This window comes from Hetaerina americana, unplaced genomic scaffold (genome assembly GCF_022747635.1).
Source record: "Hetaerina americana unplaced genomic scaffold, ioHetAmer1.1.p SCAF_1, whole genome shotgun sequence".
In the NCBI taxonomy this organism is placed as follows: Eukaryota; Metazoa; Arthropoda; class Insecta; order Odonata; family Calopterygidae; genus Hetaerina; species Hetaerina americana.
Genome location: NW_027286069.1, coordinates 11,192,564 through 11,213,454, shown reverse-complemented (window position 1 = coordinate 11,213,454; position 20,891 = coordinate 11,192,564). Strand labels below are relative to the sequence as shown.

The following is a 20,891-nucleotide window of genomic DNA, read 5'->3' as shown; positions in this document are numbered from 1 at the left end:
ATTATCACAACCCAGTGGCTGACTACCAAACTTAAGCTCCATCATCTGTAAACCTAACTGATTTTATGAATCATCCACTAACTTTCATTCCATTCCTATCTCTGGTTCTTCGAATGGCTCTTTTACAATTTACTCCACTCACCCAAAGAAAAGCATTGCTGATAATGGACAACCATCTCATCCCTCTTCCTAACACTGCCCATCCCGACTCTCCATCTGCATCTCATACCTGATCGTACTCCTATTTTCTATGATACAATCATTAATTCTAACCAATTGCCTACATCAAATGCCTTCTTGAAATCTATTAATTCAACAAATACATCCTCATTGTATTTCATGTTCCTCTCTAATAGTGATCTTATTGCATACATGGCATCAAGCATGCCTTACCCCTTCTTGAACACAAATTGGTCAACCCTATGTATTCATTTGTCCTGCTCTCCATCCTCCAGTATGACTGGACCTAAGCTATCTTCATCTACATCATACATTCATTCTATGTCAAAGCTTGATGGCCTCATTTCTTTACCATATAGTTTCCCTATTTATCCCTTCCATGTCTCTCAAATCTTTCATGGTTTAATTAATAACTTTCCCAACTTATCTTTAATTGGATGCACAAATTTTCCTGTCTTCCGTAAACTCTCCATATTCTTGGTGTTCTCCACCACACTTCTCCCGGCTATTAGTTTCTTCCCTCCATGATTTCCTTGTCCTTTTCCTAAAATTTTGTTTGCACCGTACAATATCCTTTTTTTGAAATGCTCCCATTTTTCTTCTTTAGTACCTGGCTCCTTTTCCTTCCTTTTTCTCCCACCTTTTGGTCCAATATTATTGCACTCCTTCACTGACTTTCCTCCACTCTGTTGTATACATGTATTACTATAAAACTATCAATCCAGTAATCCCTGCTATCCTTCTATCTTGCCTCAAACAGCCAAAAACCTCTTATTTCCTCTATCCATCTATATCTTAATATTTTCTAATTTCCTTGTCCTCAACGTCACCCTAATATTTCAAGTTCTGATTTTACCTCGTTCATTCTTCTTCTGTGCAGCTGCTGCTGTTGCCAATATCACTTTTGCAAGGATTTTGTGAGATGACGACTGCAGAAGCCTTGCCTCTCCTAATGCCGTACACTACACATGGCTAATTGGGCCAAGTCCTGTAGTTGCCAATACCCATTGTCATTGTATGGTCCAATCTAACATTCTTGAGATAAATAACTGTGGTGGTTTCCCGATAATTTCCTCAGCTAACAAAATAAAATTTTTTTCACTATTAAATACGCAAAAACATTTTCTGATCATGCTTCATTAAAGAGACTTCATATTTCACCTTCAAGACTAGCATTTGTGTATTTCATAATATCATTCAAACTGAGGCACATTTCTTGTCAGAATGCTCCCCCGGCCTTTTGTTCCTCATCCCATATGCTACAGTCCTCCCACAGAGCACATCCTTGGAGTCATGCAATCAATTGGGATGCGTGAGAAACAGGTTGAAGTTGGTCATTGTCACCTTGCCACACTACCACTTGAAGAAATTTTACAATAATGTTCAAATATGAACATTTAGCCATTTTGTGTTCTTTTTTTAGGATATATAGAAAATATTTCCTATGATATGGTCCCTAGCACATTTATAAATATCAAATATGAACCCAATTGTGGCCTTACATTGTGCGTTAAATTTTCCTTAAAAACCACTCCCTTTATGTATGAATTAAATAATGTCATAACAAGGAATTGACCATCATGATTGGAGAGAAGCACATCACAGATAAAAAAAGCCTGCATCAAAGTGAATATGATGCCAAATATGAATTATGCCACTCGCATTTTATCAATCCTTTTAACAATAACACAAAAACTCATGATTCTACTAAAGTAAAGCATTTGAAATATACTTTTGCTGTTTTCACCCAATAATTTGTAGTGTCTAGGTCAAAGAAATTAGTTGCATAATCATGGATGAAACTGAGAATGGCTCAATAATATTTTTGAATGATTTCCACCGTTGTAAACCACAACAATATGTGCCTATGATTTGAAAATAACCAAGACTGTAATACCTCTCTAATAATTAGCATCTGCCCCAAAAATAAGTAGAATGTTTTATCCCACAGATGTAGATGGATGGAGTGGGGAAAATTGTGGCAGGAAAGGTAGGGGAATGTCTTGAGACAGCGACACAACCTATGCGCAGGCCATTGTAGTGTGTGGATTGCTGCTAGACAACCCCTGTTGGAGGGTTGGGTCACAAATTAAAAATGCCATATTACACGGAGCAATGATATGTGGTAAATTTTTGGGTTAAGCTGGGAAAACCTATTTTGGAGTCCATGGCCATGGTTAAGGATGTTTATGGAGACAAAGCAACTTCCCAAAGAATGGTTCTCTGCTGGCACAAGATCTTCCGGAAGGTAAAAAGGTTGACGATGATGACTGCCCTGGACATACGTCAACAACACAGGTTAAATAAAATGTGCAAAAAGTGAGAGAAATGCTCAATCCCAATCGATGCTTGAGAGCCACAATATTCACAGAAGAATGCCATATTCCGAAAAACAGCTTATCGCATTCTTATAGAAGCTTTAGCCATGAAAAAGGTATGTGTCAAAATGGTCCTCAAGGTGATGTTAGAAGATCAGAAAGGTGCTTGTGCGACAATCTCAAGTGAACTCTTGGATCTTGCCCCAGCTGCTCTACAGCCCCGACGTAGCACCGCGAGACTTTTTTTTGTTCCCAAGAATAAAAAGGAGCTTGAAGACAACCATTTTAGCCAAAGAGGCAGTGATGAGGTATTTAACGAGGTTCCCATTGACAACTTCCAGGAATCGTACTGTGACTGGAAGATGCACTGGCATCGGTGTGTCCATGCACAAGGGTGCTATTTTGAAGAATTTCAGTACTTTGTACTTTTATCTGTAGTAAATATTTTTTTCTTAGTTTATTCTACTTATTTTTGGGACGGACCCTGTATAATTGATACATTCAAGGGACTCTGAATATTTTTGTGGATGTTATCCCACATATATTTGCTGAATTTTGTATTGGATAAAACCCAAAATTAATCTGAAGAAATCTTTGCACCAGTTGATGAATGCTTGTCATTAATCCTTTAGTCACTTTGGAATAAATATCACCTGGATTAAGACAGTTACCTTCGATATGTTCATCATGCTTTGGCCAAGAGTCATGGCAATGTGGGCACAAGTGGCAACAGACATGACCTCATTCCTAGGTTGAGCTCGATGGGTGTGCAGCAAAAGAAGTGCCAACAGAAGCCAAAGAGTCGGAAGATTTGGATAACAATGTATTCTTCCACTTAAGTGCCGTATTGATTTTAGGTACTGGCCCTGATGAAAAATGAGCATTCAATTAAACAATCTATTTTATAAACTGTACACTAAACATAATACTTTTTACTATGCTAATTTCTACAATGAATAATAGAGGTATCATGTAGAAGGGTTACACGGCAATGCAATGATTAACAGAAATGTTTTCTCACAGTATTCACATTTAAATATGATGAAACCTATCGAAGGCTTTATACCAGAAATGCATTTATAGAACATATCAGTTTTCAAAGAGACCTCTCTAAAATTTTCCATTTACCCTGCCTTACATGCCCAAAAGTAAAATTCTTTCAGCTCTCAATGTTTTATATTTTGTTTAATTATTAGATTTGATAGGTTGTTGATTTGGGAATTCCCAAATTGGAACTGGTACATATGCAGTTCGGGTATGAAGCCTTCAACAGACACCAAAGCAATTATCACCCACAATAAAATATTGAAAGCCATCAGATAGGACACAGGTTTCACATGTGTACAACATATATATAGAATGAAGTTGGATAGGACATGCTTTGAAACATTCAGAACTTTAAAATGATAATAAAAAAGCAATCTATCCTAATAAGCAATTGCCACCTATATCTGGTTTCAGTGCTCCCTGACTTCCAGATTTTCCTGACCAAAGATCATATTTTCCAATCACTTACCTTTAATATTTAACATGGAAGTACAAAAAACTACACTACATCCAAATAGCATTGCCTTAAATAGCCTACATCTTTACCCCATCTGATTCACCGACATGTTATAAAAAACTAAATAGGTACATTTAACCAAATTTGTTGAAATAACTTTGGTAACCAATATTTCATGAATTAAATACATTCAGGGTCTTCCACCAGGTCATCTTCTTCAGGTTTTCAGGAGTCAATGAGTGGTTCAGTAGTTGGAACATTGGTGAACATGGAGAGCATGAACCAGTGGAAGACCAAACAAGAATTTATTCAACTGATAAGTTAGGAGAACAACAGATCTTACAAATACATATTTAATAAGTACTTTAACAAAGAATCATTTTATTTCCTTAGCTGTCTAAAAAGTGAATTATTATCATTAACGGTATCTCTGTTTGAATAACAGGTAATTTCACAGAATTCCTATGGCATCCATAAATCCCATTTATAAGAGAGTATCAAGCTCAACTTTTAGCAGGCAGTGTATCTCCAATTAAATTACTAATCCTGAATAATATATTAATGTTCTGCATAGAAAAACAGCAAGTCCTAATGTCCAAATTCAACATATGACTTTACTTAAAGATAATTCAGCAATGGAAATAAAATGAAAAAAGATACATTCATAGGCAATAATTAAATATTCCAAAATGTGAATATACATATTACTTTTTTTCACAATCAAGCACCTTCAATCATTGATTTCTGCGCGTACACATTAACACAAGCTATTATTTTATTGGAATTTAGGTAGACAGTACCCAAAATTGGATAAAAAATTATGACTCAAGTCTTCCTATATAAAACACTGGATATATTTTGCACTGTATTCTAAGGAAAAGCTGAAGGGTGAAGAAAGTAAAACAGTTGTTCCAGTAATTTTGTTTTAATATCCTGAATTTCTAGGCATTTTGGAAAAACCTATATGATTTATCTATATAAATTTCAGGAAAACTTTACTCAGCAATAAAAGACAGAAAAAGCTACGATTTTGCTCTCATCTTCAAAACAATAGGTGAAAAGATTAAGGTCATGTGGGCAAGGTCACCAAGCCCAAAGCTTTCCAGAATTGAGATTCTATTACCTAATGTACATTAAGAATCCGTGGTTTTAGAGTTATATATTATTTTTGACTTACCTGTGTAAAAAAGGAATAAGAGTGAAACATAGCTATGTCTGAAGTGAATGCGCCATTATCTTTATATGGATCTAATTTTATCAGCATCTTTTCAGTTAAATCCATGTCCTGAGTCAGTATTCCTAAGGCACACAAGGCAAACATTCCGCATATTGACGGAGCTTGAGACTGAAAACTAGAGCAGTCATCTAATTAAAACACTACAGGGCAGAGTAAGTTAATAACACAAAAATTAAACAATAAAAGCAAATTTGTCCTTTAAGTATATATTTCCATTAGAGATACCACTATAATGTAAGGAAGATATATTTCACAAAACCTTAAGCAATGACATAATATTATATGAGTACCTAATTGCAAGTACCAATAAATCTATATATTCGAAAGCATGCCATAATAGTCTTATTAACTCTAATGAGAAAGGTGGCTTGGGCCTTTGAAGCTTCAAGAAATGAGCGAGTACCCTCCTCTCTGTGTTCTATACTTAATGTTAGCCATTTTTATTCATTGCATTCAGCCACTCTTTAATATTACTTCCCCAACCGGATCCTGGAGGAGACCCCTTCATCATGATTCATCATTCTCTGCATCAGGCATTGCTAATATATTACGCAGTTGGTAGTAGTTTTTAGGGGAGGCGACCGACAGCTAAGGTCATTTGCGCCATAGGGGATGGACAGGAAAGGATGAAGGGTGGAGAGAAACCCGGCGTCGGCATTAGCCTACTCTTTACGAAAGGCGCCAAGGGGTCCGCAGCTTAACGTCCCATCCGACGGACGCCGTACTCACTCAAAGTGCCCTCCACAAAGCACCTCAAGTAGGGATCGAGATACCTCTGAAAAATATTCAACACCGCCGGGATTTGAACCCGCGCCCTCAGGGTGGGAAGCCAGTACGTTAGCCCCCGCACCATCTCGATCCCCTATATATTACGCTGTCCAATAAATACGCGAACTAAGCCAATAAAAACTTTATTTTGCAAAATTTAGTCTACATCGATTTTGTCCCCTTCAAAGTACTCTCCATTCATTGCTATTCACTTATTCCATCTTCTTTTCAACTGTTTAAAGCACCCTTGGAAGTCCTCAGCAGTTAGGCTTTTTAGTTTTCTCATCGTTTCTTGTTATACTGTGTCTTCCACATCTTCCCAGTGATGTCCCATAATAACCTTTTGGCATTTTGGGAATAGATAAAAGTCACAGGGGACGAGATTAGGCAAATAAGGAGGATGATCAAGGATGATGATTGAATTTTTTACCATAAAATAGCAAACAATCAATACTGAATGTGCAGGTGCATTGTCATGGTGAAGGATCCATCCATCATGTTTGGTCAAAATAGTGTGCACTGCTGATTTTCCTAAATTCAGTTCATCAGCAATCATTTGGACAGTTTTTCGATGATTGGTAAGGACAAGGGGCTACACACGATCAATGTTGTCCTCAACACGGGTGGTTGAAGGTCGTCCCGGCCTCGCATCATCCGTGGCATCTTGTTGCCTATCTTTAAAATGCTTAATTCACTTGAAAACAGATGCTTTCTTCAGAGCATTATCGCTGTAAACAGCTGTCAATATTTCAGCTATTTCTTGATAACTTTCACCGCACTTCACCAAAAAACTTGATGTTGATTCATTGCTCCGTGATTTCGTCAATTTTTATTTTCAACAAATAGTAAAAACTAGAACAACAGAAACTAACATAGCCACCATATGCACAGCTCAACCATCCACCAAGCACAGTCGGCTCATTGGGTCTCAGGCAACTAGCGCCACTAGTGGGTGGGGCTATAGCCTATGTCATGGCCACCAGATTGCACCATTTCGCGCATTTATTGCACAGACCACGTATATGCACTTGGGTAACATAATATGCAGATTTATTTTTGTTTCATCAAGTGAAAATGGTGAGAGGAATAACTGGTGCAGAAGTGATAAGAAATTCCAAAACAAATTAAGGTTTCATCCCAAAGTGAAATGGGACAAAGCGTGAACTGTTTACTTTTAGAATAAAGGATTTGCATTAAAAAATTAATTCTAAACTGAACCAACCTTTGGGCATAACTTGCCAGTCTCATACACTGAACAGTCTGGGAAACATGTTTCCTCATCAAATCAGTCACTTCACAGGTCAACTGGATCTCAAATTCAAAAAGATAAGCACTGGTCTACTTCTGATTCCCCTCAAGGACCATCTCCTTCCTTCCTCACTTTTCCCTCCCTTCCTCACTTTTCCCTCCCTTCACATAGCGACACAGCAAGCTTCAGAAGCATTCCATAAAATTTATGCCTAACAAGGTGAAACTGGTTGAATTTCGCGATAAATAAAACTGTAAAATAGGGCCATCCTTTTACTTAACAGCTACCCAAACACTCGATAGCCACATTGAAAACATTAACTTTACACATTTCCATCAGCCTGGGCCATGTTGCTTAGTTCTGAGATCTGCGCAGAGGGATTCTTCAACTGGTGATTTCGAGGCACAGCCCATATGTACTTCGGACCATTTGTCTCCATGTACCACATATAGTTAAAGGAATTTTAATTACCCAAGAAAACATTATTGAGCTACAAAAGGACGGAATTGGATGGGTCGTTCTTGTTCTTACCATTAGAGGATGAAAATGGAAACTAATATTCCTCTCTCTTTCTCATTGTTAGAACACTGAGGGAGAGTTGAAGATGGCTTTTCTTCTCATGGGTCTGAGAGTCAGCATTGAAATTCAATTGAATGAGTCAATTCTTCATGGGCCTTGAGTTCATTCTATGGGTCAATTCTTCCTAAATCTCTGTCCCCCCTTCATGTATAGTGCCTCAAGCATTAATTGATTACTGTTTTTCCATTTACCTAATTTACACAAATACATAGGCTCTCTCCCACAATAATAATCAAAGCATAAGTAAATTAATTGGAGGGCTCAATATTTTTCTATCTTGTGTGACTCTAGCAGCAGTAATTGCCATTACCTTGTGGAGTCTGGTGTCATGACCCCACCCTCAAAGTAACACAAATACCTTTAGCAAGACTAGTGATGCCTGTTCAGAATAGTGAGGCTTTCTAATGACCAGCAGAAGACTTTTCCTTTCATTTTACTGAACAAAAAATTTCAGCGGAAGCATCCATATATGAAATTAAGTTTCAATGCTATGCTGCTCATGCAATTTCAAAACATTGCAGCCATCAATAAAATCAGGGACGGAGGAGGGTGTCTGAAAAAGCTAACAAAAAACACCCTCTCCACCAGCAATAAGAAATTAGAGAATCTATTTTCCCATTTCATGACAAGTGCTAAAGGGGAGAATTAATTTACAGAATGACTAGTGATGCCTGTGGCTGGTGGCTGGATAAGTCAGTTAACACAATGATTACTACATATTGCAGGCCTGTCAGAAGGAGTGGCAATAATATAATTGGAAGAATATGACCAAAGTCCAATTCTTGTATATCTCACACCGTGTCCTCAATGTGCTGAGTGCATTTTAGTACACGTACAGTATATAGTTTAAAACTGAATTGATGAGTATACCACTTACCTTTGAAATAGGAGAGTTTGGGTGATATCTGGATGGACTTTGTAAGCTACAGCAGCCATTGCCACCAATATATGTGACTTCCACTCATCTGGTAGGTTTACCATCCATTTCAGAGCTGTTTCATATGCTGCATATGAATCTTCATATCGTTCCCCTGCAACAACCATAATAAGCAAATGAATTTCAAACTATTACTTCAATTTACCTCATTGCTGAACTTTAAACCATCAACTAGATCTGGGTTGCAGGCAGACAGATTAACTTCTCAATAAAGAGATTAACCTCATTAGATTGACCTCTACACAATTTTGATGAACACAGTTCAAATGTCAATGGCATTTGGGATATCAATGGTGAATTTCTTACTGATAATAGACACAAAAAAGAAATGGAGAGAGCATTGACCGAATGTTCATGATGGAAAATATACACATACCAGAATACTGGAAGAAGGGCATACAGTCAGGGATGATGAGAAAGGAGGGTACATCCTCCAGTCTTACCAGCTACTACAGTACAGTAAAAGACTTGAAGGCAAACAAGACACCAGTAATCATTGATACAGTCTTGAAACTAACAAAAAATTCAGGAAAAGATTCTGATACACCTAAAAAACCAAATACGATACATATTTATATGAGAGGCTAAGCTTTGATGGATATTTAAGAAGAATCGAATCATTCATATACCAAGAAAGAAAAACTGGATGAAAATGTGTGAACATCAGAACAGTCAGACTGATGGTCTATGAATTGAAGTTTCTGGCAAGAATAATACACCATAGAATAGAGAAGAAAGTGGAAGAGTATCTAAATGAGGACCAATTCCAATTTACAAGAATTAGAGGAACAAGAAAAGTGGCTCTCGCTCACAGACTCATTGTAGAGAAGAGTATACTGAAAGATCCACTGGCCTATATCACATTCCTTGGTCTGGAGAAAGACTGGCATCATGGACTGTAATGCGATACCACATGCCCTAAAGGAAATTGTAATTAACTACAATGACAGGATATTGATGCATGCTTTACATAAAAAGTGAGGAAGTAGGGAATAAGTTCTTTCAATGCAACAATTTCAGAGTGTAAAAATCATTCACCTTGACCAGGATTCGAACCCGAATCCCTCAATGCCTGGCCGAGTGCTTTAGCCAGTTGAGCTATTGAGGCATCCTTGAACTCTGTTTGGGGGCTTTAAAGGAACAAGATGTTGTGACAAAATACCATACATACAATGCCACAGGCATCTGTAGTCGTGCACGACAGGCCACAGTCCACAAGATCAAAACTAACTTTAAACACTTAGGTTGTTTTTACCTTTGACAAATTCCAAGAAACTGTGGGAGATGCCGCAGTTTTCTTGGAATTTGTCCTATGGAATAAACTAAAATGAAGAAGGGAGTAAAGTAGGGCTGCTCATTATCACCATTGATATTTATTGAGCACACTGAGAAGGCAATTATTGAGATACAGGATCGCACCCAAAAGTGGTAGGACTGATTTTCTCTGGCGCGAACGGAGCGGTGGAGAGGGGTCTGCCTGGCAGGGTAAGGTGGAGGGGGCTCTTAGCAACAGACCAACACCAACCTCAGTCGCCTGCGGGCTGTCGTTGAGTGAGGGCACCATTTTTAGTGAAGCAAATTTTTTGTCCGTGTCGAAAAACAAAATGAATCTGAATTTAGAGCAACGTTATTCCGTGAAGTTTTGTGCGAAACTCGGGAAGACGGCAACTGAGACCCTCGATATGATCAAGCAGGCTTATGGGGACACTTCCTTAAGCCGTTCCACAGTATTTGAGTGGCACAAGTTGTTTAAAGAGGGTAGGGAGCTCGTTGAAGACGACCATCGCTCCGGACGGCCGTCGACGGCAAGAACCGACACGAATGTGGACAGAGTGAGGACACTGCTGAACACAGACCGACGCTTAACCAGTGAAGAAATTGCAGATCAGTTGGGTCTGTCTGCATCCAACGTCCAATGCATTATTTCACAGTATTTGGCCATGCGCAAGGTGTGCGCCAAGATAGTGCCGAAAATTCTGAGTGTCGACCAACAGGCAACTCGTGTTCCTGACCAAATACGGCATTGCCACGTTGCCGCACCCACCCTATTCTCCCGATCTGGCACCACCGGACTTCTTCTTCTTCCCCCTGATGAAAAGACAGCTCAAGGGACGACGTTTTGACTCGATAAAGGTCGTTCAAGAGGCTTCGACGAGGGTCATCAACGACATCCCCAAAGAAAGTTTCCAGCGGGCGTACGGGGAATGGGAGCAACGTTATACTAAGCGAGTGGCAGCTCAAGGAGCATACTTTGAAGATTATTAAGTCAATGTAAGTATATCGTCAATAAAATTCTTGTAAAAAAATCAGTCCTACCACTTTTGGGTGCGACCCTGTAAATGCTACGAATTAACCCATAAAAACTCTTCCTTCCGCACAATACAACAATCTCTAAGCATACAAATCTTTCTACTTTTCACTTATACTTGACTTTTACACTCTGAAATTGTTGCACTGTAATGCACATTAGAGGATGACTCCATTAATAGTTACTGTTATGGCATCTCCTGCAGTTTCTAAGAATTCTTCCTCCCACATTTTCCTCAACCCTTAATTAATTCTGCAGGGATGCTATCTATTCTCACATCCTTATTCAATAGCAATTCCTTTAATGCCCTCATTATCTCACCGTCAAGTATGACAAAATTGTCAAAAGTGAAATGCAGGAAGGTTGTTGTGTTCACACTTCACTCACCTTTCAAATATGCATGAGCAAGGCCGCACTGCGTCACATAATCAGGTTCTTTAATGGCAAGGTACTGGTTTATGGCCTCATTATATTCTCCAATATAAATTAATGACCGGGCATAATTATTTCTAATTATGTCCAACAATTCTGCATTTTCAGCATTCTCGAGAAGCAGCACTCCTTTCTGAAATGCTTTTCTTGCTTCAATGTACAGACCTTGCCTCTCCAACAGCAAGCCAATCATATTAAAGGCACATGGATTGTCATGGACAACACCTATTAGGACCAAATGTACTTGATTCAAACCAATTGTAAATATGAGCACATTAGCAGGTGTGTACATAAAGATAACTATCTCAAATGATACAGCATAAGATTGATACAACAATTGAAACAGTACATTTTTTACTTGAAATAAAAAATTATCAAAATAAAAATACCCCATACTTCGACGAATTCATACCTCATATTTGTCAAAACATAGAATAATTCAATGAAACAAAGGGAAGTGATCAATGTTACAGCAGTCTGTATAAAATTTTCAAAATGGCAAGAAAAATACTAACTTGCAAAATAACTAGCCTGAAATGGATTGCACTGCACATTATGAACCCCAATTCATTTCCATATTATGCAGATTACGTCATAAGTTAGCAGCAAAAATCCTACATGTTATGAGAAAGTTTCATTTGGAATTAAAATAAATGTAAATGGACTTACTTTAGAGAGTGATTACTGTTTTTTATTACAATTTATAGAATTTTTATTAAGATTTTATTTTCTTCAAAATGAAACTCATAATAACAACTCTTTAGCAGATTAGGGGCTGCTTTCCCCTTAAATTTGGCTCTTTCATGGGAATTAATTTTACATGGTAGCTGGACAAAAATTAACTTCCAAATATTGTATCATTCTGAGTGGATGCTTCATTACTGTCTCTTTTTTCCATCATTTTCATAATCTAAATCAGAATTCAATAGCTTCCACACTTTAGAAAAATGAGTAAGCAACTGCACACACTAAAAAGTGTCTCCAGAGCCAGACACTTTTTCATTCCATTGTATTATTTGTATTGTGGGTCACTTCATAGGCAATGAAAATATTTTTTCTGTTAAGCAAACACTACCTTTTGAAAATATTTCAAATTATGCATATTGAAGGAGGCTATATTTCTCCTTGTAAACCCTAATTTTGATCAATTAGATGCAAAAAAAAAGAAAAACGAAGGTAATCGAGGCGACTTGAGGTGTGATTACACTTTTTAAAATTACTGTTATATGTTTTATTATCACAAAAAAATTAATGCAATTATCACGTTTCAACATTGAGCTCAAGTTCGAAATTTACAAAAAAGGCTAATAATTTTCAAAGTAGTTTTCATAATTATCAAATACTTGTCCACAATGAGGAAGATAGTTAGTAAAATCATCTCCACTTTTTCTAATTCTTCACATGCATTAACTGTTTCCCTCACGTGGCTCTTTCACTGTAGGTATCAAATCATAGCCACATGGCAAGAGATTGATTGTATTTGGAAGGTGCTTTAGAAATTCCTATCTCGAATTCTGTACAGGTTTCTTTAAAACATTTGATTTGTGGTCATAACATTGCCATGAAGAACAATATCATTGTGAAGCAGTTCGGGCCATTTTTCCCTGATTGCACAACATAAGTAATGCTGCAGGATGAGCTTGGAGAAAGCTGCATTCATACTTCAAAATATGGAATAAAATGACACAAAATTATGCCTACAGCAACGTATGAGCATAACTTGAAAAGTTCTCGGAATGGAGTAGAAATAAATGACTGACCTCAGTGAAAAAACTTTATTTTTCACTTTAGTCTCTCTCTACATTAATGCACTAGGTCTGGTGATAATAAATGTCTTGGTCCCACCTCAAAAATTATATTCCTTCCGGCTTGCAAAATACCCTTCTACTTCAGCTGTTAGTTCTTTGTTTGAAGAGAAAAATTTTGAGCTTGGGGATGAGATTGAAAACTGATGGAGCCAAATCAGGTGAATAACATGGGAGTGGAAACAATTCGAATCTTAGTTCATACATTTATTCCATGGCTACGATGCTTGTGTGTGGCCATGCATTGTCTTGATGAAAGATGACTTTCTTCCTTGCCAAATCTAGCCTTTTTTCATGCACTTTTTGCTGTAGTTGGTCCAGGAGGTTAGAGTAGTATTGTCCAGTAATTGTTTGACCAGAGAGAAGACAATCTATCACCAGAATCTCTTGCGCATCCCAGAAAACTGAAGCCATCACCTTTCCATCTAATTGTATTGCCTTTGCTTCCTTTGGTGGTGGTGAATTAACATGTTTCCACTGGTTTGACTGCTGTTTTGTACCTTGGGTATAGTAGTGGACCCAGGTTTCATCTGTGGTCACAAACCGGCACAGAAAATCTAGTTGGTTGCTCTTAAAATGGGTCAACCGTAGTCAGGAAATTTCCATTCTGATTCTTTTGTGCTCCTGCGTCTAGAGTCACAGCACCCATCTAGCATATAATTTTCTCATAATCCAATTCCACAGTTAAAATGCAATATGCCCATTCAGATAACATCCCTTCAGCTCCAGCTATTCCTTGCACTTTCAGTCAACAATCCTCCATGACCATTTTATGCACCTTTGCAATAATTTCTGAGGTAGTGGCACAATTTGGCAGACCACAACGAGGATCTTCATCTAAGCTGTCCACACCAAACAAACTCATTTGTCCACTAGGCAGCAGTTGAATATGAAGGAGCAGAGTCCACCAAAGTGTTCTGAAAGTCAGCATGAATTTGCTTTGCTCTTGTACCTTTCTTTAAGAAGTATTTGATCACTGCTCGAATCTCTATTTTTTCCATTTTCGCAAATCACTACATGGGAACAACAACAGAGCGGCATCCGCACCACAGATCTATTCCCAGAGCACTGATGCATAATGTGTTTACTCATAAAGGATTAGATATTACTACTTGAGAACTTGGGCTCAGACCGACATCTGGTGATGATTCTGAAAACCTTAAAAACTACCTGCATATACTCTAAAAAGAACATTAACTTGAATATGAGGTTGATTAAATACCTTTGAGCAAATGAGTGCATCTTCATGCAGGAGACGTGTTTAAGCTCAGCTTATTAGACACTAGCATATGTTTCATTGATGTAAACTATACATACATGGATTCAATGCACTATCTCCATCCAGCTCACAGCAAGTAAGTTTCAAATGACATGATCCATGCCATGTCCACTTTTGAAAGATATTCTAACAGTGAAACAACCTTTCACATCTGTTCATGCCATAAAATTTGGCTCGCAGTTGTCCCATTAATCACTGGTGCCTCTGGAACACTCAATACATGTTCTGGTGTGTTCTCTGATCAAACATGTGATGACTGCATTAACTTCTTGTGAGATCAAAATATATATGATGGTGATTCTAAAATGTGTTTTTCTTGCCTCTCATATCTACCCTGACTTGATTCAAATACAAGAGAGTATTGTCCTCTTTTATATGCACACAAACATACCTACTTTGACTATCATCTTGGGGGAGGGGGGGTCACATTTCTGAAAAACCAATGGTTAAAAAAACTGATGTTAGTACCAATAAGTAGATAGATGGGAATGTGGTTTTCTAAGGTTTATGGGCCACATTACTATGGCCATAGCAACAGCATCATCGTTCGACATTCAGTTTTCAGTGGGATTAATGGAATTTCTCTCTTGAATCATCATCTCTTCAATTAATGTCATAAAATTACACATATGAGGGCTATATTCACACTTTAAATGTCATGACCTGCAGAAGCTCCGATTCCAAAAATCTTTAATAGTATGAAGATTGCATCCCTTTGTCTTGCACTGCAAATTTCTCTCCTTGCACCATGAAATGATTCCACCAAGTTACGCCAGGAACCATTTCCTATATCCACTTTCTGACTTTAATGCTTTATTCCACTGATGGATAGATTTCAAGTGAAGTTTCAGGTATAATCTTAAAATAATCCCTATTTAATACATTTTACATCATAATTAAACTACAATTACTCACGGGGGATCGAGATGGTGCGGGGGCTAGCGCACTGGCTTCTCACCCAGAGGGCCCGGGTTCAAATCCCGGCGGTGTTGAATATTTTTCAGAGGTATCTCGATCCCTACTTGAGGTGCTTTGTGGAGGGCACTTTGAGTGAGTACGCCGTCCGTCGGATGGGACGTTAAACTGCGGACCCCTTGGCGCCTTTAGTAAAGAGTAGGCTAATGCCGACGCCGGGTTTCTCTCCACCCTTCATCCTTTCCTATCCATCCCCTATGGCGCAAATGACCTCAGCTGTCGGTCGCCTCCCCTCAAAACTACTACTACTACTACAATTACTCACCTGTATACCACATTAAACAGTCGGTTGCCACAGGTATAGCATGCATTTTCACTATAGAATAAATGTAGTTATGCTTCTTCCGGGCTTCCTTATCTTTTTCAACCTCATCTAACACTGAACACACCCAATGTGCATAACCAATGCAACTTTCCGGATGGACTCCCAGTTGTGTGGTGTGACGGAATAGATCCATGGCTTTCTCTGGGGAAATACTTTCTGCTATCAGAGCCTAAAGGGACAAGATTGTGTTGATTAAAGCATTAGATTCCATAGAAACTTCTCACAGCAATACCAACATCAATGATTGGGTGACACAAACTATTGCGAAGGATATTCCGCATAAATAGAGAAGATCAAGTGTAACTGCAATCACAGGAATGACAATAATATTTAAAGGTAAAATTACCTGAAAAAAAGTAATAATTCCTGGTAAATATTGAGTTTCATGTGCCTGCACTTTTTTGTTCATTTAATGGCAACTCTACATTAAATTGATATCTGAGATTATTTCATCAACAGTCATTAGAATCAAGTACATATTCGACGGTAATTTTCATGCAACACCTCTATAATTGATGTCTTTTCATGGATTTTTGCCAAAAGTTCACATCTCCAGGAGTTGCAAAGAGTCATTACCATCAAAAGTATGTAACTATGTCAAGTAATAGTAGTATCTTCAAAAATGAATGTTTATAACATAAACCTTGAAAATGGTCTAATTTAGCATAATCCAAACTGTCATTACATAACTAGATCTAAAGAATGAAATGTAAATATTTTAAACTCATCCATTCCTTAGTACATATGTCATATCTTACACTATTCCTGGAGGTAACAATAAATACATTCAAGATCTCATGCTGAGGTCCAAGCACATATGAGTTTTCACAATTGAGAATTTAATGCATACAAGTATATTTTGTTGATGTGCTTAACAGATTATTTTAAAGAAGAAAATTTTACCTGTCCTATCCAACACCTAGGATATGCCGGTTCTGTTCTTTGAGCTTTAGCGAAAGCTTCATGAGCCAGCCGCAGCTCACCAAGGGTTAGATACAACGTTCCCAAGTTAGTCCAAGCAACTTCATTAATTTCTTCAGCCTTGATGGACATAGAAAATGAGTGCTGTGCCAACTTGAAATTTCGTATTTCTGGAACACAAAATCATATCCATAGAAAAACATTTCTGAATCAGCATAAAATATTACTATTCTGAGACAAGTAGCTACCATTTGATGCAGCTATTATCCCAATAAGATTCCAATGGCTTGAATTCCCTGGGTCCAAGGAGATAGCTTTCTTGGCAGCATCCAAAGAGAGAGAGCGGAAGTTTCTCTTCAACCTTCTCTTGGCGACATGATCAGCCTGGTAGTGATAGTTCAAGGAGAGGTCATGCCACAGAAGACTGTTATTGGGTGATATGCTCAAAGCTTGACAGTAACACCTTCAAGAAGTAAACAAAATATAATTAAAAGTTGAAAAAAAATAAATGGATAAAATAAGATCACTTTCGATAGCAATATCTCCCAAAGCATGTGACTTCTGATTGCTCTTTGCTGCTGGAATCATTTTGTACCAGTAACACAATTGCAGAAAACATCTGGTGAGTTCATTGCCCACCAAGCAGCTCTGCCCCACATGTTAACCTCAGGTTTAAAAAAAAACAATAATCTGAAACCTTTCCACTGGGCGAAGATACCTGAAATGACTGTAATCAGTTGAGGTGAGAGAGTAAAGGATGGGAACACCAACATTTGTCACTCTCGAGAATTTGAAATATCAACTGCAACATGCTTGGGAGCACCATATATTCATTCCAAACTGGCATATCCTCCCTCCCCCATACAATTAAGAAGTCATGGGGGTACAAAAGGATGGAGATGAGTGCAAATAATAAGATAGGGGAGATGATCGTTTTGAGGTCAGGAAGGGGGAGAGGTACGTGTGATGCAATAGCAGTAATAATGTCACTAATAGAGAGGAAAAAAAGAGTGCAATCAGGATGCATTTGATAAAGTTAATTAGGTAGAATTAATGAATCCATTACTGAAGATTAACACAATAGAGATTTAGATGAGCAATATTTACCCTCAAATATATAAGATCTTGGTTAACTTAAAACGTAAGAGGTAATAAATATAATATGGTTCTCATGATGCAAATCAAAATACATACATAATTACAGCAATAGGATTCTCATAATTAAAATGATCAGGCAAATCAGAATTCTTAATGAGTTAGACACACTGTGTGAATAAAGTCCCATAAAAATTATTGAGTTTTACAGATGTATCCCTAGAAATGGTGCAACCTATAGTATAAAAGGACATAACAGAGTACAGGGGATGCTGTTGGAATGCAAGCAATCATGACAAGGTTGTGGTGAAAATGATCGATTGTGGATGATGATCATCGTCAAATTTATAAATAACTAGCTGAATACCCGGCTTTGCACGGGTTAGGGAGAAACAATAATATAAATATACTACATAAATAAAAACAACAAATTATAAAGTACAATAATGCACTACTTCATACAAATTTAAGAATCTTTTTTATTTAACACCTGTTTATATACTACATTTTTTGTTTCATATACAGGAGAAAGAATATATAAATTTTTAGGCGAACCTACTCTGGAGCAAGCAACATAAAGTTGCCCGTGGCTAAAACATGGCGATCTTAGATCAACACCACAAAACTTTAAAGACTGTCCCTGTGATTTATTAATGGTTATTGAAAAAGCTAGCCGGACTTGAAACTGTAATCTTTTAAAGTTGAAGGGAAGATCAGTTGGGATTGGAATAAAAATTATTTCACCTTTTCCAGTTAAAATGACTGCCTGGATTATATTTTTCATTAATTTTGTCACACACAATCGTGTCCCATTGCAGAGTTTTGGTGGATCTAAATTTCGCAATAAAATGATTGGAGATCCTACTTTAAGTATAAGGCGATGTTGTGGCAATCCAGCTGGATCAAGTGAATTTAGGAATTCCGTTGGATAATTGACGGCTTCGTCAGCATCCACTACGGTATCAACCGATTTATATTCAATCACGTCTCCTGGCAGCATGGCTAGTATCTCCTTGTTAATTTCATTATCATCATCGTTCTTAGGAGCAAGAATGGCTCTTTCTCGCAACCATTCTAAATTTTTATAATTTTGATTAACGTTAGGATAGACTGCTCGTACCATATCGCGGACAGTTTTCACCGATACACATAAATCTGATGACAATTTTATCATACCAGATGCTTCAATAACTAATCTATCTTCTCCAATCTCCAAAAGTTTATTTGCAAAACTTTGAGCATTCCCATCTCTTAAGAGGATTCGCATGTTTTGTTTAAGGCTAATTTCTTGGACATGATTCCATAGAACAGAATGTTTTAAACAGGCATAAATTTCATCGGCTGGAGTCGATTTTGGAATGACAGGCAGAGTTTGACGGAAGTCTCCACACAGGAGTACCAGAGCTCCTCCCATTAAACTGCAGTTTCCTCTAAGATCTTGAAGTGTTGCGTTGAGGGCCTCAAGAGATTTTTTATGAGCCATCGTACACTCATCCCATACTATCAATTTACATTCTATAAGAACTTGTGCCTGGCCGCTTGTTTTATTTATATGACATGTGGGATTTTCTTGTCGGGAAATATTAAGTGGCAACTTAAGGGCAGAGTGGGCTGTTCTTCCTCCTTCCATTAATGTCACTGCAATACCTGAAGATGCAACGGCTAGAGCAATTTATCCATGAACCCTGATTTCAGCGAGAACTAAATTAATTAAAAATGTTTTTCCCGTGCCACCAGCAGCATCAAGAAAAATGATACCTCCTTCTTGTTTATCTACTTGATCCATTATTGTTTCGTACGCGAATTTCTGATCTTCATTAAGAAGTTGCTTTTTATCCGCGATGTATGCTTCTAAGTCTAAGACATTGTAGCTAGTTTCACGTATATAATCTGGATAAAATACACCCTGTTGATCTTGTACAGGTGCAAAAAGACCGAGTTCCACTAAAGTCTTGCTAACCATGGTGATACACTTTTCCTCCAAAATAATCAAAGTTTTATTAAAAATGTCGGAGTTAAACGTAATATCCAATGTAGGATTTTCACTTCGAACTTTAGCCAGTATATCCTCACTCATTGATTCTTTATATTTTTCCCATATTGTTTTTGGGTTAGATGGATTACAGGAGGTTATTATGATGGCAAACAAAATTCGGATTTGTCCTGGAAGAGAAATCAAACTGGCCTCTCGCAGTGAGTCATCCCAGTGTTGATCTCCTTCTAGCAACCCTAAATTCTGGCAAGCTTCTCTGAATGTCTCACATATTTCTCCGTTTACCGTTCTTAATTCGGCAAATGAGCGAGGTCCTCTAGTGGTATGTAGAAGCATTCTTAAAAAATAACATTCGGCGTTGTTAGGATGGACTGTGTAGACTCAGCCCAATGCGCCACATGAATAAATATTATTCTCAAGATCAAAGTTGCCCATTTTTCTCCTACAAAAGACTTTCCTTGATGTATTCCACGTATAATATCTCGGCAATTCTGAATACAATAGTGTTCTTGCAAAAGTATCCTGCTGGCATAGTTGGAAAAATGCTGTTTCTATGACAGCAAAAAGTAAACAAATTACATACATACAAACAAACTCTCTCCTTTATATATATAGATGATTTAGGTTAGTAGAACAACTACTTTGTATTTTTCACTAATCAGTTTATGAGTCTAAATATCTGACACAAAAATAAATTTCAGCTAACCACAAAGGTTTAAAATGTTTTTGCAGCATTGAAAGTGTTAAATCACTTGAAATCATAGCTGTGACCCACCAGAGTTACATGTTATTTCAGTTTAATTTTAAGATGGATTAAGATCACTTTCAAAAGGTTGAAACAAATTAAAACAAGCTGGCTGAAAGCAAAATCTGGAAATTTTTCAAAAAGTATACAGATACATCCACATAAACAACCTGACTGTATGATAAGTCATACTTCCAATTTTTAAGAGTTAGGCCTTTTTAATGTACATTAATTGCATCTG

At 37.5% G+C, this 20,891-nt stretch overlaps 1 protein-coding gene across 1 annotated transcript in view; it reads right to left on the bottom strand.

Annotated features, from left to right (window-relative positions):
* LOC139688021 (superkiller complex protein 3) overlaps positions 1 to 20,891 on the bottom strand; it is a 37,243-nt gene that overhangs the window by 1,020 nt on the left and 15,332 nt on the right. Inside the window, exons 12-18 of the mRNA XM_071585427.1 lie at positions 17,066 to 17,280; positions 16,800 to 16,987; positions 15,837 to 16,065; positions 11,468 to 11,737; positions 8,713 to 8,866; positions 5,180 to 5,354; positions 3,170 to 3,364 (exon numbers count right to left, since the gene is read on the bottom strand). Coding sequence (XP_071441528.1) covers positions 3,170 to 3,364; positions 5,180 to 5,354; positions 8,713 to 8,866; positions 11,468 to 11,737; positions 15,837 to 16,065; positions 16,800 to 16,987; positions 17,066 to 17,280 — 1,426 coding nt within the window. The remainder of the gene's footprint in view (positions 1 to 3,169; positions 3,365 to 5,179; positions 5,355 to 8,712; positions 8,867 to 11,467; positions 11,738 to 15,836; positions 16,066 to 16,799; positions 16,988 to 17,065; positions 17,281 to 20,891) is intronic.